The sequence below is a fragment of the Eucalyptus grandis genome, chromosome 8 (assembly GCF_016545825.1).
Source record: "Eucalyptus grandis isolate ANBG69807.140 chromosome 8, ASM1654582v1, whole genome shotgun sequence".
Taxonomy (NCBI): Eukaryota; Viridiplantae; Streptophyta; class Magnoliopsida; order Myrtales; family Myrtaceae; genus Eucalyptus; species Eucalyptus grandis.
Window position 1 is genome coordinate 73,704,208 of NC_052619.1, and position 16,634 is coordinate 73,720,841.

The window sequence follows — 16,634 nt, forward strand, 5'->3', positions numbered from 1 at the left end:
AATGTTATTTAATTTGTCATTAAAAAAAGAGATGATTTTGATTGGACCCTTTTAGGGACCATTTCTGACACGACGATTTTAGGACCAAGATCTGTCCCCACCCGGATGTTGAATTTGTCCTCGTTAGATGATTCTTGAATTTGGGCGGAGGAAGGAAGGAACCATCTAAGTAGCTTCCTCGCCCCGATCTTGAGCTTATCCATGCACGATGCGCGATTTAGGTCATGCAACACGTCACGCAACCAATGGCAACAGCGTCTTTTCTCTATTTTTTTTTTCTTCCAGTGCTAAAAAACAATTATTATTAATATATGGAATCTCGAATTAGCCAAAAAAGTCCAAAAAATATGAGTAGAGTTTTCCACAATGGTTATCGTGGTCAAATGCGCGGGATCTACAGCCATGCGGCAACAGTGACAATTCATTGACCATTGACACTAGAAAAGAAAATTGCCAAAATCTTCCATTTATATGAATAATCTCAAACGCTTTGGGGGGGGGGTTTCTTCTTTTTCTTCTTTATTTTTTAGAAAATTTAATTATGAAATTTTCCCGAAGATCAAGTTGCTGGAATACCTAAGTAGACCAGATGCACCACCTAATTGAATTAATTAATGATAATTTCGTGAAAAGTGGAGCTGACTGTATTTTGAACAAAGGAAAAAAAGGTCAAAATCCGCTGAATTCAAGCTAATGGGAAAAATCACGTGTTGTTTGCATCAATTAAAGTGGTCATGGGAAATCTTGAGCCTCTTTGATAAGCCTGCTCTTGAAGCCTCCCGTTTCCTAAAATTATTGGTTCAGCTTTTTCTTTCTTCTTTTCGGCAAGAAAACATACTTTGGATAGGTGAATCTTGGACCTGTAAAACACTCCGGACAAACCAAGGTGTTAAGCAAGCTAAAGTGCAGACGAGTGCTAGATATGAAACGATTTATGCTCGATGGTGTCGGGATTTGGGAATTAAACATGTGTCGATTTTCGACCACATCCTCCATAGCGCTTTCTATCCCGAATCCACACTGAGATATTGACGGTGCTTATGTCTATCCAAGGAATTTGTGTCGAACAATACTTCTATTCCTTTAGCTATTTTGGGCAGTGACACTTAACAAGACAATACTAGAAGTGGAAAAGATGCTATAGTCACAACCAGCTAGTTTAATCAGGTATAAGCCATCCTCATATAGAGCTTCCACCGGATATCCCTCCCATATTCTTTTGTATATCCATCTTAAGGTAGTTCATAGAACATTCTCAAAATATTTTAAGCTTCTTATAGTGCTTCCCGGTATGCACATATTTGGTGAGGTAAATATCATAATGTTTCAAATGAGACGTTTACAGACTGCATACACTGTATGATGTTGAGTTGGGTTACCTATCATTTCAAATAATCGAAACAACTTTATCGCTTTCATTATGAGTAGAGTCGTTTTAAAGTTGAACTATGCACATCATGTTACATTAATTTAATATTGCGTCGTCTCGAATAAGATTTCCGTGGTCCAATCACCAGGCTCGATGGATTTATTCATGGCTTTTGAGACATTTATCACTCTCGTTCAAATGTTCTAACTAGATAGGAAATTATAAATGTTAATTAAAAGAAAAGGGTGACAATATAAGAAAAAGAAAAGGGGAAAAGAGAGCGGGCAAGGAGGCGACAAAATGGTCAATGTGGGGTCCACATTTGTCAACGTAGAGAGAGAGAGAGAGAGAGAGAGAGGGAGGGGGTTGGTTGGAGAGGAAAACGGTGAACGAGGACAATGTCAAAACCCGAGCAAAGCGCGAGCGATGACGTTCGTGGGTTTTGCCTGCGTATGCAGACATCGCTGACGTGGGCTTCCCCCGAACATGGGTTGCCGCGGGATTTCAGCCATGACGCTCATGTGCACGATTGGTCCACGTCAGAATTGAGAAGCTGTAAAGGGGCGCTTTCCCAACTCCATAAGTGATCAGTTCCAAAGTGAGTCGATTTCTAATCTTGAATCAGGACCGAATCAGAAGAGTCGATTCCCAATTTATGGAATCGGATCGGAATTGAATTGGAATCGACTGTTCGACTCTCGAGCCGATCCTGAAACTAGCATGATTTATTTCCCTTTTAATTTTTTCCTATTCCCCTTTAGGGAATGGAACACTTTAATAAAAACAAGGGATTGGAAAGAATGTTGTTTTTAAACTCTTGTGGGTAATGGAGTGCCTTTGTAGAGTGCAAGTGCGTCTATAAAGTTGTTTTTGTTCTCATCTTCAGCCTTTTGGCAATTAAAAATAATATATTAATTTGATTCAAGTGGTCGAGTGGTTCAGTCCACCCTTGAACTGAAAACCTAATCGATTATCATCGATTTCAAATCTTAGGGATTGGGATTCGGCCAATATCACCCAATTTTGGTCCTATTTCCATGCACACCCTTACCTAGCTCACATATGAGATAGGTCCCACATGGGGACACACGTAATCAAATGATAGCATGTGAGTTGGACCCTCTCATACATCGAGTGTAGGCAATGATTACTCTTCGTTTAATGTTTATGCGATCTTACTCGATAGGTTTGGGAAAGTCGTAACAATTAAAAATATTTGATTGAACACAACACCCATGCTAATTATTCTTGCCATACAATTATCATACAAAAACACTTTAGTAAGTGGTTATGCATAAAAATTAAATAGCTGATAAAAATTCTATTACCTTCATGCCGAATTTAAGCTTCAATAAGATCAATTAGTGATTGCAATTTGCAACCCGATGATATAAGAAGATATTTTACCTTCACGGGAGGGGCAAGGCAGCCCTTGCCCAAATCAAATAAGGACCTGGGTGAGGGGCATGACACTTGCCCACTCAAAAAACAAAAAAAGGAAAAAAATTAATTTTTTTTAAAAAATTTGTAATGAATAATGTCAACATTAATTGCGTTATGTAAAATAGCCAACGTTCACATTAACAATTTAGATTTAGAAGATTCAAATGATTAATTGTAAATATATCATTGAATTAACACCATTATAATAGACATACTTTTTCCATCAAATTAAGAAATAGTGCATCAAATAATTAAAAGATTCATAACTTGTCATGGAATCATTCTTTGAATTTAAATAGGATCGACGGCAGAAGTCATTTTATAATATAGCATGCACTTGTAAATTACAATCCATGAAACTACTCAAATACAAATGCGTCGTGATCAACAGATGGATCAATAGAAACCATTTTAACATTTGGTCGATGCTACCTTATATTGTATCATCGCATGATATTTTCTAGGAGCATCTACAAAGGTTGCGCAGGAAGAGCAGAGAAAGAGAACGAAAAAGAAGGGGGGTGAACAGACCAGATCATCGGAAACCAGTCAATGATGTCCAAGGGGCAAGTTGAGCCGACTTTGAGAACTGGCCAGTTTAGCTGATGTATGCAATGACGTAACCGTCCTCCCAGAAACCCCGCCCCACTCTCACACGTGCTGGCGCTCGCACGACCGCTCAACGTCGGACACGTGTCGGCCGTCAAAAGGCTGCGCCCGGTTTCTCTCTCTCTCTCTCCTTCCTTCCTTGGATACCGCCTTCAACGCTGCTCGCATACGGTCCTTCCCCCCGTGTGACAAACGAGCCCGCCCCGGTTGGCTCGATATATAAAGGCCCCCTCGCCCCCGTCTTTCATCTCGCTTCATTCATTCGTTCGTTCGAAGGCTTCAGAGGCTTCAGGGTTGGGAGAGCTCTTCTGGGTTTTGGCTCTTTTCCACTCAAGAGCTGCAAGAAAGGGAGGTCGCAGAGGAGATAGAGAGAGAGAGAGAAGGTGAATGAAGGCTGAGTTGAACTTACCAGCTGGGTTCAGGTTCCACCCAACTGACGACGAGCTGGTGAACCACTACCTTCTCCCGAAATGCGCTTCTCAGGCCATCGGCGTCCCCATCATCGCCGAGATTGATCTCTACAAGTTCGATCCATGGCAGCTCCCAGGTGCTTACAAAGTTCCGAGCTTTTCTTGTTCGAAAGTCGTGATTTTTTTTCTTGGTGCATGATCGTTAAGAGCTGGTTGTTTGGATGGTTCGTTTCTTTTTTACAAGTGATTGATTCTTGATGTTGGGTCGGTGCTGTTATGAATGTTTTGTGGGTCTTTATGCAAATCGAAGCATTTTCTCTGTTTATGTTTCCTCTGCTTTATTTGGGTTTTCTGTCATGTGCCGAGCAGTCGCAGATACGAGATTTTGGTCCGTTCTTTGGATCGGTTTCGTTGCTGTTCGCCTGGACTGTGTTTAATTGATAGAATGTAAAAAGAAGAATGGATTTTTTTTTTTCCAAAGATTTATTTTTGTGAGATCTAGGCAAATAAAAAAAAGAAAGAGAGGAAGAGAATATGAGTTCGTGCTGAAGCAAACTCCTCTGAACCACTCATTCCCATGCTTATCTGATATAATTTCCGTGTTGAATGGTTGATGTGAATTTTTTTTTTCCAGAAAAAACGTGAGTCATAAGAAAAATGTGAATTTTTCGACACTTTTGGTTGGAATCTGAGACGATTTTTCCCCAGTCACTCGCCTAATTCCACTGCTGATATGTTTTCGACTTTTTCTTTTTGTGTGCAGACATGGCTTTGTATGGTGAAAAGGAGTGGTACTTCTTTTCTCCGAGGGACCGGAAATATCCTAACGGTTCACGGCCCAACAGGGCTGCTGGAACCGGGTACTGGAAAGCTACCGGAGCTGACAAGCCGATCGGACGGCCCAAGCCGCTCGGCATCAAGAAGGCATTGGTGTTTTATGCTGGAAAAGCTCCTAAGGGAGTGAAAACCAATTGGATCATGCATGAGTACCGTCTGGCAAATGTTGACCGATCAGCCAGCAAGAAGAACAAGAACTTGAGGGTAATTGTTTCTTCCCCTGTGTTATTGCTAAGTTTTTGGTTGTAGGTTGAAGGAAAATTAAATTTTTGGATTGAATTTGAGCGGATCTTAACAACTATCACCGGCCAAAAGACCGTAACAGCTGACGATGTACAGTGATCTGGCAATGATTTCTTTAATTTTAAGGAAAACAGTTACCATAATTGAAACAATAAATTTAGGCAAGTTAGCCAATTTTGGATTACAGAAAAGATTTTGCTGTGGATTGTGTTTATGACCATTAAATAGACAACAGAAATTAGTCCTGAAAATCTTGGTTAATAACAGCTTGAATATGCCATTTTTGCAGCTTGATGATTGGGTCTTATGTCGAATATACAACAAGAAAGGTCAGATAGAGAAACACTACGTGTCGGACCAAAAGCCTGTGCCGTTCCCAGAAATGGAAGATAAGAAGCCAGAGCCGTGGATGCTCAACCAGAGTGCATGCTCGCCACTGTCACAACTCGTGCAGTCACCAATGACCAACGATCTTCTACACATGGACACCTCGGAGTCAGTTCCAAGGTTGCACACAGAGTCGAGCTGCTCAGAGCATACTTTGTCACCTGATTTCATGTACGAGAAGGAGGTCCAGAGCAGTCCTAGATGGAATGAGCTCGACAAGTCGTTCGAGTTCATCAATAGCTACTTCTTAGACGAACCCTTTGCAGCTCAAGTGCAGTATCAGCCAGTTCAGGTCTCGCCATTGCAGGACATGTTCATGAAACCATTCTGATCCAAAACCCAAAACAAAAAAAAAGGATAGAAGGAAGGCCAGAAATATATTAGGTTCTTGGATGCATCTCGCCCCATTCTTGTTAGGCTAGTATTAGATTCTTGTTAGGTCAGCAGTCGAAACTTGTTATCATTACAGTCTTCAAATTCAATGGGTTGGGTTGGCTATGATGGATGTGCTGGACTTCGAACAAAAGATGGTAACTATTCAAGAGGCACGGATGGGTGTCGTTGCAGCAGCCTTGATTCGTTGAACTTTGCTCAATCCCGTGGCCGATGTTCCATCGGGTTGTTGGCTCGTCGTGGAGGCCTAGGATCATGTTTGATCTAGTTCATGTAGAGAACATTCTTCTATATGTCCTAGGATTGTATTAAATTCTTTCATATATCTCCTATTTTGGACTTGTTCCAGTTCATTATAGCTGTCAGAAATCAGAATGGTATAAAGACTGTTCATTTATTAAGGGATGGGGTTGGGGTTTGGCTTAGGTTTGGTGTAATTAATGTCCATTGGCTTGGACAAAACTGATGATATGTATATACAGATGATTCAACGGTGTATCCCTTATCAAGTTTTGACCATTCGTTTTGAGTTTTAAAGCTTGTCAGGTGAAGGATAAAGATCGACATTTTTCCCCGTGATTTGGGGTTGGGTTGAAAGGGAAAAGTGTGACATCCCGTGGAATAAGATGGGCTCTGACTTGAAATTTTTCGGTGGGTTGGCGTAGAATTTTTCACATGGGCTGCCGGATCACTATCACAATATTAGTAGTCAACTACGAGAAGAATGTGAAATCGACTTAACAAGAAAACGTTGCGGCAAGAAGTGCAGATTTTCCAATTTAGTACGCCTATGCCTTTTTTATAGGGGCCCTTAGAAGTGGAGATCCTCAAGTAACAGGACCGTAGTAAATATTGCAACAGCAAGCCCAGCTGCAGTTTTCGAGTTTATCAGCGTGAATTAGCTATTAAGGAAGACGAGAGCAATCTTAACTCCGATTTCTACCAAAGAACAATTCATCTTCTTGTCGTGGAACATGCCTTGAGTTTTGCTTAACTGCAAGTAAATAAAATCTGGAATAGTGGGCTGAACAAGAAGGTGAGGTATGAACAAGGATCAGTTTCTACTGATCCTCAACATGGCAATACTTATTAAGCATGGCTGTAATTGAGTTCACTTGGGGTAATACCCGTAAGCAATTTTGTAACATCCAGTACAGTAAGACAAAGGAAAACATTAATCAGGGCTTATTTACAAGTGACTTGGCAATGATAAGCTTCCTAGGTGAAGGCTTGGTTTGAAGCACGGCGCATTCATGATTCTGATCTGGAAGTACAGAGACATGGCAAGGAGCTTCCTGTCAATTAGGCTGCAAATGCTCTGGACTTTGGAGGTCTACTGCAATCTTTAGATTCCCATCCCAGCAATTGCCTCTCGTTGTCGTAGATCACCATCTTGTCCTGCATCGATATGTCTGCAAAACCAACAAACGAGGGTAGATATGAAATTTAAATGAAATAAATCTGCTTTGCGCAATAGTGCAGTACATCTGAATGGATATGTTCTCTGAGGACATTTTATGTTGTCTAATCATATATCTTTGATGATTTCCTTCCTCTTCAAATTTTTCATGACAATGTCTCGGTTGCAAAACTAACTCCGCAATAAAAATGCCACCATATGGAATACTCTTACCTCCAATCACATTCATATTTTGGAGCCCTGCTTGAGTTCCATTTAAAACTCCCATGCAGACATTTCCCTTGGACTGTCAAAACAATTACGGTTATCAAAAAACGTAACATATCTAGTTTGCCAGAGTTTCAATGGATGAAGGGATTCACTCACCGATATAATCAAATATGATTCGGGGAGAACTTCAAATTGGGTTTTGGTTCTTCCGCCGCTATTAAAGCTGAGTGCAAAGGGTTTGAAGTGCTTCGTGACATCGCGGATGTTTTTGAAAGGCTTCTTGCCTCTCCAGCAGAGTGGGAGCGTGGGGTCGTCTAATGCTTCAGTGAAGGGCTTTCTGCTTAGTTCTTTCTTGACCTGAAAGAAGAAAGAAGTTTTTACGGTGTTATCTCTCAATTTTAATTTTAATTTTTATTTTTTATGAAAGGTGTTACTTCTCAAACTTAACAGGGGTTAGTACTCAAGAAAACTCGAGCACAACTGAAAATCCTGAAAAGATGGTTATATGTTTGGACGTAAATAGTGACACACTAAGTGTGATGTTGCATTTTGTCCCTCATTTTCGCATACTAGTTCACAATTGCCTTTTTACTCACATCAGAAGATAAGGCTTGATATGCCTGAGAACTGAAGTAAGTATAAGAGCTCCCACTGTCAAAAACTAGGAACATATTTTTCTGTCCAGTAGGTTTCCCTGCATAAAGGAGCTCTGCGGTCCCAGGAGAATAGTGCTTTCTGAGATACATATAACAAAATTCAATTTTAGTAAATGAGAGATGAGAGATATCTAGATGGTGAGAAAATGGAGGAACAGAGAATTTACGAGTAATCACGAGACATAGGCGTCCATGTGATGCGGGAGGAGTCATAAAGATCATCACCGAAGAAAAGAAATCCACCACCATGCGTACTCAAGCAGTGGCCTAGTACGTTCGCCACCAAACCTTGACTACTTAGCTGTGATACAATGCTGGACCTTCCCTTACCGAGCCCGAGCACTCCGTCTAAGAAAGGATTGGACGGACCGGGTATCTGGTCATATCCACATCTGTAAAGGAACTATCACCACATAAGAAATGGTTACAAAGGTAAAATTCTGTGACATTAATGAAGAATTTCCAGTCTGGAAAGTATGGTATCATGAAATGCTGAGTTGGTATAGTCAGTAAGCCTGGCCAAACATAATTGGGAGAGCATGTGAATATACCCACCCAAGGGCGACACGAGGACTCAGAACCCTGCCCTTGCGGTAGGACTTGAAAGAAACGACATCCTTTACGAGTACACCAAGAGAAGAGCCGCCATCTGCATACTCCACCTCGTAGTCACATTGCTCTGGGTGGTCACATCTGTAGTCGCCTGAATGCAGGGACGCGCAAATTGGGTCCCTACAGATTACTAGGTCGGTGGTGGGTCGATAAAGCGGATGTGGCGTCTGCAATAAGAAAATGATGGGAAGTTATTAGCACTTATCACCCTGCATAACATCACGAGACCATTCGAAACAAACATCTGAGCAAAGTTTTAGGATTATCAACAAGAATTCTAGATTTGAGAAACAAATCACATGACAAAACTATTACAATCTACCTGGGTGCATTGTACACAAGGGGCATCACATTGGAGCCATGTGAGGTCACTACCAGTGTCAGGATCAAGAAAGTAAGGCTTTGGTGGCTGCCCAATGAAGAGAGTTGTGTTATATGACCTGAAATAGGCAGTTCACTTGATCATCAGTCCTGGTAAATCCACAAGCTTTTATAATATTCAGATCTGATTATTGGATCAAGGGAGGAGCATTATGCTTCAAAAGATTGAACAGTCAATTAGCGATGTGTGACAGAAAAGGGACACAAAATGAATGACAAGCAAAGTGAGAATGAAGGTAACAATTGAGAAACACCCAGCGATCAAGAAAGAGTAGAAAAGCACTGCATCGTTATGACATATAGAATAAAAATGTATGGAAACTGAAGAAACACAACTTTCTCTTGAGAAAGATAAGCTTTAATGTCATGAAAACCGTATAGAATCTTCCCAGCAATTTTCCCTTGGCATGAAAGATTTAATCTGATGATCAACATACTGAAACTTCAGGAATTCCTAAATGGGGTGATAATAGTATCTATGGTTACCACTTAGGGAGACATAAGTCACTATGACATTGGATTGGATGAATCTTCAGGTCATCAAACAGCAATCCAACGATGTAACTAGTCAAACTGTAGAACTTTTTGAACTTTTGGAGGAAAAAAGACCTTTTCATATCACCAAAGACAGTTAGACGTGAGAGATGACCCATGCTTTCTAAACGCGAACGGCACAGAAGAGAGTCACCCAGGCATTCAAGAATTCATTGAGGAGCAAAAATGCAGGTGCATCACCTCTCTCTCTCTCTCTCTCTCTCTCTCTCTCTCTGACTAATAAATGATTCGCCGAACTGAACTGAAGACAGGTCAAGAAGTGTACCCAGTTGGGAAAACATTGCCGTGGAGTGGAAAGACAACGGATGACCCGACCCGATTGAGAACTAGCGACGAGGACGCCGACCCGAAAGTCAAAGGGCGCCTTGCCTCTGCTCAGATCACCTCCGAAAGAAGAAGAAGAAGAGTGGTAGGAGGACGACGATACACACCAGCTCGACACAATTATCAGCAACGCGACCAAACCCACTTTCTCTTTCCCCATTCTTCCTGCCTCTCTCTCCCTCTCTTTGTGTTACAACTGACAAATGGACAAGAACGATATGTCCTTGGCGAAACTCGAACCCGTCCCTGTTCTTGTCCGATTGTTCAGACACGGCAGCAGAAAGACCAGGTCGAGGGCAATTATAGGGCCGGTTTCTTGCATGATGGAGCGAATGATTGGCGAGGATTTATGCTGATGTCTAGCTTGGGAGCCACGGATTTCGAATTGGAATAGCTTGGGAGATGGGGGTCTGCAGGTCGGGGGAGGAATTTAAATGACGTCTCTTGTGTTCCCTGTCGTTTTGGTAATTCGAAGGGGTTAGAAATGGTATTCCTTCTAATGGGTGGAAATCTTCGAGCAGGTTCTTTTCTTTAATTTCTGGGTTATGCTTATTCCTTGCGTTGGCAAACTGGGGTCGTTAGTCTCGTTATCTGCCCCAGAAAGGATTCTTGTCTTCTTGGTGATCGAGGTACGATGATGATCAAAAAGATGAGGAAGGTTTTGCCCCTTTTTTCTTTTTTCCTTTTTCGTTTTATTTATTTTTGTCAAGGTGGACGAAAGAAATCTGAAGTGGGACCCCGCAATGAGTCAATCTGGGAATTTCCAGGAACTTTCCTCAAAAAGGACAACCCATTTTTTGGGTTGGAAAAAGGGCAAAAGCGAAAACTTATGAGGAAATAAAGGTTCATATTTTATGAGCCTGATAAAATTTAGTTTAGTGATGTGAATAGCTCTACATAGGCATCGATTCAGAATAATGAGAGATTTGCTGTAAAATCTGGACAGCTATCGTACATAAATACAAATATTTCAAATATTTGATGCATGCGAACACTAATTCTAATTGACTATTTCTATCACTCATAAGGTGTAGAAGGTGTGTTGAGACTATCTTCCGAGATTTACTAGACCTTCAAAACAGCGCGCATCTTGTTATTTAGGTAGAGTAGGAATAGCATGAAATTTGATATCAATAATTGATGAAAGATAGGTTGTGTGATGCTCAGAATAAAATTCAGGATATGATAAAATTTATTATATTTTGCATATGATGTCTCCTAAAGATAGAATAAAATCAGATATAAAAAAATATAGATCAGATAAAATTATCTTATGAGGAAAGTGAGATAAAGGCGAATAGAATTTTTAATATTCATAATAGGAGAGTTTTTTTTTTTTTTTCTCAAATAACAAATTTCTTAAATTAACAAATTAAATTATATTTCAATGTAAATACTATTTGAATTCTAATATAAGAAATTCAAAATAACAAAAAATAAAACTCTAGTTTTAAATTTAATCTTATTTGTATTTATATATTCGGATTTAATTATGTCTTATTATATACATTTAATATATAAATATATATTTATTACATATTTTACGTATTTCATTATTTTAGGTATATTAGTACAATTTTCTATTTAATAAAATTTTATTAGAGAATGAAAGAAATAGAAGAAATAAATTAAAATAAATTAATTAAAAATAGAGGAAAATAAAATAAAAAAGGAAATAAAAATAAATTAGACAAGAGTGTCCCGAAATATTTTTACCATATTTTTTGTAAAATTTGTGATTCATATAGACGTTTATACCAAACGATATATATAATATGATGTAAATATATCCAACTTTATTATTACAATCACCAAACAGTGAATAAAATATAGCAAAATTCTCTAGATTTCATATCATATCATACTTAGTTATGTTCTAGTTAGAAATCTAAACAACCAAACGTAACGATAGTGTTTTTGCGTGAAGATATTGAAGTGCATAGAATTGAACACATCAAAGAAGGAACAAAGTGTTCAATATTTATAAAAGAATGAGTAAGCATAGACAACAATTGGTGCATTAAGAAACAACTGCTAGTAAAAAGCGAAGAATGTATCTCATTTCCTATGACGAATATCCAACTCGTCTCTTGTTTTTGACAAGCGTTGGTGTCCTTTCCAATTTTTCGATTCAACTTGAAAACTCTTCGGCTCTTGTGGTGGAATATGCCTCTAGGCTTGAGTTTCACTCAACTAAACGTATGTCGCGACCTACCCTTGGGGGGAGGGAATAGGCTTTGGGCTATTGCCTAAAGAACGGGCCTAAAGTTCTATAATTAGACGCGAGCTCTCCCAAATCCATACTCCGTGTGATATTGGGATATTTTTAAAGATTTTCACAAAAATGATTCTATTAACCTATTAGGGTCGGTTAAAAAACCAAGTGAGGCATTGGAGTATATCTCACTTCCTACGCAATCAAAAAATTTAGGGTCGGGGACTTAGTTACACTAATTGACCAATTAGTGCCCTTTCAGTACATAATTTTGTTCATTTTAACAAAATGATTTTTGCAAGCAGTTTATATTGATTTTATAACTGTCCACTAACATGTGAGTTAATTATGCATGTGCGCAATCATTAAACCCAATAATCATAGCTAACAATGACCTAATTACCATAAGACTACACACATACCATTAAACATAACAAGATATGCAATTTAAATATGCGATATAATCAAAATAAATGCATAATTACGCTTAAAATGGAAATACAAAGCAATTTCCAACCAACCCAAACAATTTTGTATTTTTCGAAATTTTTTTTTTTTTTTTAATTTTTAATATTTAAAAAAATTTAAAATTTTTAAAAAAAATAAAAAATTTAATTTGTTTAACATTATTTTTTGGATTTTCGAAATTTTTTTAATAATAAATTTTTGGGATCGAACCGGGTCGGACCCGGTCTAATCCGACCCGGTTCAGCCCGGTCAGCAGAGTCCGGACCCGGGTTTGGTCCGGCTGGGGGACGGGCTGATTGGCCCGCTCGGAAAAGAGCAAGGCTCAATCAGGCCTTCAATTAAATTCTAATTGGGCCTAACCAGCAGGCCCAACCTAGTCTAAGTTTTTTTTTTGTTTAAAAACGAAGCCCACAAGCCCTATGCACTAAAACGGCCCAAAACGAAGCCCATTCCTCTTTTCCTGTTTTTTAATCTTTTTGTGTTTTTTTTTTTAACTCCCTTTTCATCGTCTTCTTCGGGGTCTCCCCTCTCGCAGCCGCGACACGCCGAAGCTTCTGCAGCTCCTCCGCCGGTCCGACGTCGACAACACCATGAGTTCTGACCTCCCTAAGGAAGTCGCCGGACCACTGCCGCTCACCGGTCGTCCCCCTCGACCGGCGACGATTACCTATTACGGCAACCCCTAATCTATTTCCGACGAAACGAGTCCTCGGTCCAACTACATGCCAATATCTCGCGCAAACCGTCCGAAAACACAACAAATCAGGGCAAAGCAACAAGGATTCAGTAAGCATGAGGGGGAAAATGAATGGGTCCGGCGTTAAAACACGAGCTACTCCTCGGTTTTCTTTGAGGAATTTTGTCGAACACATGGTTTGCACTACCGAACTCGAAGGATTTCGGCTCAACCGAACGCCGAACACGCTTTAGGGGTCTCAAAATATAACGTAGGAGGACATGGGAGCAAAGTGCAAAGGCGACGTGGACTGGAGCTCACGCGAACCGGTCGACCGTGAGCTCCGGCCCAGCGTTTTCCGGGAACGAGACCGCGGGGTTCAGGAGACCTACCTCGTCCGGTGATGGGCTACGGCGGATAACGGCTGGCGAACGAACTTCTGGCGACGACGGGCTGCTCCCTCGAGCTTCCTGCCTCTGGTTCAGCCTCTCTTTCCCTCCGTGTTCCTCTCTCGCTCGCTCTCAGCCTCCTCCCTTTTTTTTTGGTTCCGATCCCCTCCGGTTTTTATACTCGGCCAGCAAGCGCGCATGGCCTCTGCAAATGCCAGCTTGCCGGCCGGACTGCACCCCCCGACCCGCGGATCACGCCGCTCGCCTGCCACCGATCCTCTGCTGCCCCTGTTTTCACTGCTCTCCTGCTGCTCGGTCTCCTGCAAGTCTTCGAGCGAAGAGTCGAAGACCAGCAGAAGGGAAGGAGGGGCTGGGCCGAGGTCGAAAGAGAAAGGAGATTGGGCCAGGCCCAGTGCGAGGGGAAGAAAAGAGAGGGGCGGGTCGGGCCAAGGTCGAATCCGGCCCGACCCGACCATTTTCGTTTGTTTTTTTTTTTTTTTTCGAAATTTTTTAACTCTTTTTTTTTTTTTTTTAATAATAACCCTTTTTATGACTAATTCCTAACCTTTAACACTACTTTAAATTAACTAATTTATGTGAAATTTAGATGTCAACAAGGTAAATAAAATCTGGAATACTGAAAACAAGATCTTTGGAGTGTGTGGTTTCTACTGATCCTCAACATGGCAATACTTATTAAGCGTGGCTGTAATTGAATTGGCTTCGGGTGTACCCGTAAGCAATTTTATTGTACACATAACATCCAGTCCAGTAAGACAAAGGAAAAAACATTAGTCATGGCTTATTTTACAAGTGACTTGGCTATGATAAGCTTCTTAGGAGAAGGCTTGATTTGAAGCCCAGCATTTCCATGATTCTAGTCTGGAAGTACAGAGATACGATGAGGAGCTTCTTGTCAATTAGGCTGCAAATGCTCTGGACTTTGGAAGCTGACTGCAATCTTCAGAAGCCCATCCCAGAAAATGGTTAGCGTTGTCGTAGATCACCATCTTGTCCTGCATCGATATGTCTGCAAAACCGACAAACAAGGGCAGATACAAAATTAAATTAAATAAATCTGCTTCGCCGCAATAGTGCAGTACATCTGAATGGATATGATCTCCAAGGACATTTTATTGTTGTCTAATCATATCTTTGATGATTTCCTTCCTTTTCAAATTTTCAATGACAATGTCTCAGGTGCGAAACTAATTCCGTGATAAAAATGCCACCATATGGAAGACTCTTACCTCCAATCAAATTCCTATCTTTGAGCCCTTCATGAGTTCCATTTAAAACTCCCATGCAGACATTTCCCCTTTTCTGTCAAAACCATTGCAGTTAACAAAAAAGTACATATCTAACTTGCCAGAGTTTCGATAGAAGAAGGCATTCACTCACCGATTTAATCAGATATGATTCGGGGGGAACTTCAAATTGGCTTTCAGTACTTTCACCTCTATTAAAGGTGAGCGCAAAGGGTTTGAAGTACTTCGTGACATCGCGAATGTTTTGAAAGACATCAGGCATTTCCAGCAGAGTGGGAGCGTGCGGTCGTCTAATGCTCTGGTGAAGGGCTTTCCGATTAGTTCTTCTTCACCTGAAAGAAGAGAGTAGTTTTGATGGTGACATCTCTCAATTTTTTTTTTGTTTTTTTTTTTTTCGACGAAAGGTGTTACTCCTCAAACTTAATAGGCATTAGTACTCAAGAAAACTCGAGCACAACTAAAAATCCTGGAAAGATGGTGATATGTTCGGATGTAAATTGTGACACACTAAGTGTGATGTTGCTTTTTGTCCCAGATTTTCACATACTAGTTCACAATTGCCTCTAACTCACCCTTGAAGATAAGGCTTGATATGCCTTAGAACTGAAGTAAGTATAAGTGCTCCCGCTATCGAAAAGAAGCTTCAGATTTTTCTGTCCAGTAGGTTTCCCCGCAAAAAAGAGCTCCGCGGTCCCAACAGGAGAATAGCGCTTTCTGAGACAAATATAACAAAGTTCAATTTTAGTAAATGAGAGATGAGAGATATTGAGATGGTGAAAAAGTGGAAGAACAGAGAATTTACGATTTATAAGACAGAGGCCTCCACGTGATGCGGGAGAAGTTATAAAGACCATCACCGAAGAAGAGAAATCCACCACCACGCGTACTCAAGCAGTGGCCTACTACGTTCGCCACCAAACCTTGACTACTTAGCTGTGATACGATGCTAGACCTTCCCTTACCGAGCCCGAGCACGCCGTCTAAGAAAGGAATGTACCGACCGGGTATCTGATGACATCCACATCTGTAGAGGAACTATCAGCACATGATAAATGGTTAAATAAGCAAAATTGATATGAGTGGGCTCTGACGTAAATGAAGAATTTCCTGTTCGGCCAAAGAAAGTATGGTATCATAAAATGCTGAGTTGGTAAAATCAGCAGGCGTGGCCAAACATAATTGGGAGAGCATGTGAAATCACCTACCCGAGGGCAACACGAGGACTAAGAACCCCACCGCGGTTGGACTTGAAATCGAAATCAATGACATCCTTTACAAGGAAACCACGAGTAGAGCCACCATCTGCATACTGAATCCCATAGCTACATCGCTTGAGGCGGTCACTTTTGTTATTGCTCGGTTGCAGGGACCTACAAATTTGGTCACTGCTATCTACTAGGTCGTCGCTGGGTGGATAAAGCGGATGCGGCGTCTGCAATTAAGAAAATGGTGGAAAGTTATCAAGACTTATCATCCCGCATAACATCATGAGACCGTTCAAAACAAACATCCGAGTAAAGTTTTAGGATTATCAACTAGAATTCATAGGTTTGAGAAACAAGTCAATATGACACCTAAAAGCTATTAAAATTTACCGGGGTACATTGGGCACAAGGGACATCACATTGGAGCCAGGTTAGTTCACTACCAGTGTCAGGATCAAGAAAGTAAGGCTTTGGTGGTTGCCCAATGTAGACAGTTACATTATATGACCTGAAATGGGCAGTTCACTTGATAATCTTGCTAATGTACAAGCTTTTATAATCTTC

General features: G+C 40.6%; 2 protein-coding genes and 1 non-coding gene across 3 annotated transcripts; 1 reads left to right on the plus strand and 2 right to left on the minus strand.

The window, feature by feature from the left end:
* The first annotated feature begins 3,660 nt into the window (after nucleotides 1–3,660).
* On the plus strand, nucleotides 3,661–6,200 carry LOC104415985 (NAC domain-containing protein 2). Its single transcript, XM_010027433.3, has 3 exons — nucleotides 3,661–3,968; nucleotides 4,595–4,872; nucleotides 5,201–6,200. Exons 1-3 carry the CDS (start codon nucleotides 3,809–3,811, stop codon nucleotides 5,627–5,629), a joined length of 867 nt encoding a protein of 288 aa, XP_010025735.1. The 5' UTR covers nucleotides 3,661–3,808; the 3' UTR covers nucleotides 5,630–6,200.
* A 528-nt stretch (nucleotides 6,201–6,728) lies between these two features.
* Nucleotides 6,729–13,689, minus strand: LOC104415984 (aspartic proteinase Asp1; the record flags this gene model as incomplete). Its single annotated transcript, XM_039300345.1, has 8 exons — nucleotides 6,729–7,103; nucleotides 7,325–7,397; nucleotides 7,478–7,678; nucleotides 7,918–8,056; nucleotides 8,145–8,369; nucleotides 8,533–8,756; nucleotides 8,912–9,029; nucleotides 13,601–13,689. Coding segments are annotated over 8 exons (1,179 nt in total), but the record flags the coding sequence as incomplete, so codon positions are not given.
* A 611-nt stretch (nucleotides 13,690–14,300) lies between these two features.
* On the minus strand, nucleotides 14,301–14,921 carry LOC104415983. Its single transcript, XR_005545188.1, has 2 exons — nucleotides 14,848–14,921; nucleotides 14,301–14,627 (listed from the first exon to the last, which is right to left on the minus strand). It is a non-coding gene; the product is annotated as an uncharacterized LOC104415983 (transcript).
* Nucleotides 14,922–16,634: the final 1,713 nt, after the last annotated feature.

Bases quoted from the DNA above. Each gene is read 5' to 3' on its own strand.
- LOC104415985 (XM_010027433.3), top strand. From the start codon at position 3,809: ATGAAGGCTGAGTTGAACTTACCAGCTGGGTTCAGGTTCCACCCAACT. The intron at 3,969-4,594 runs GTGCTTACAAAG...TTTTGTGTGCAG, and splicing joins CGATCCATGGCAGCTCCCAG to ACATGGCTTTGTATGGTGAA. The intron at 4,873-5,200 runs GTAATTGTTTCT...CCATTTTTGCAG, and splicing joins AGAAGAACAAGAACTTGAGG to CTTGATGATTGGGTCTTATG.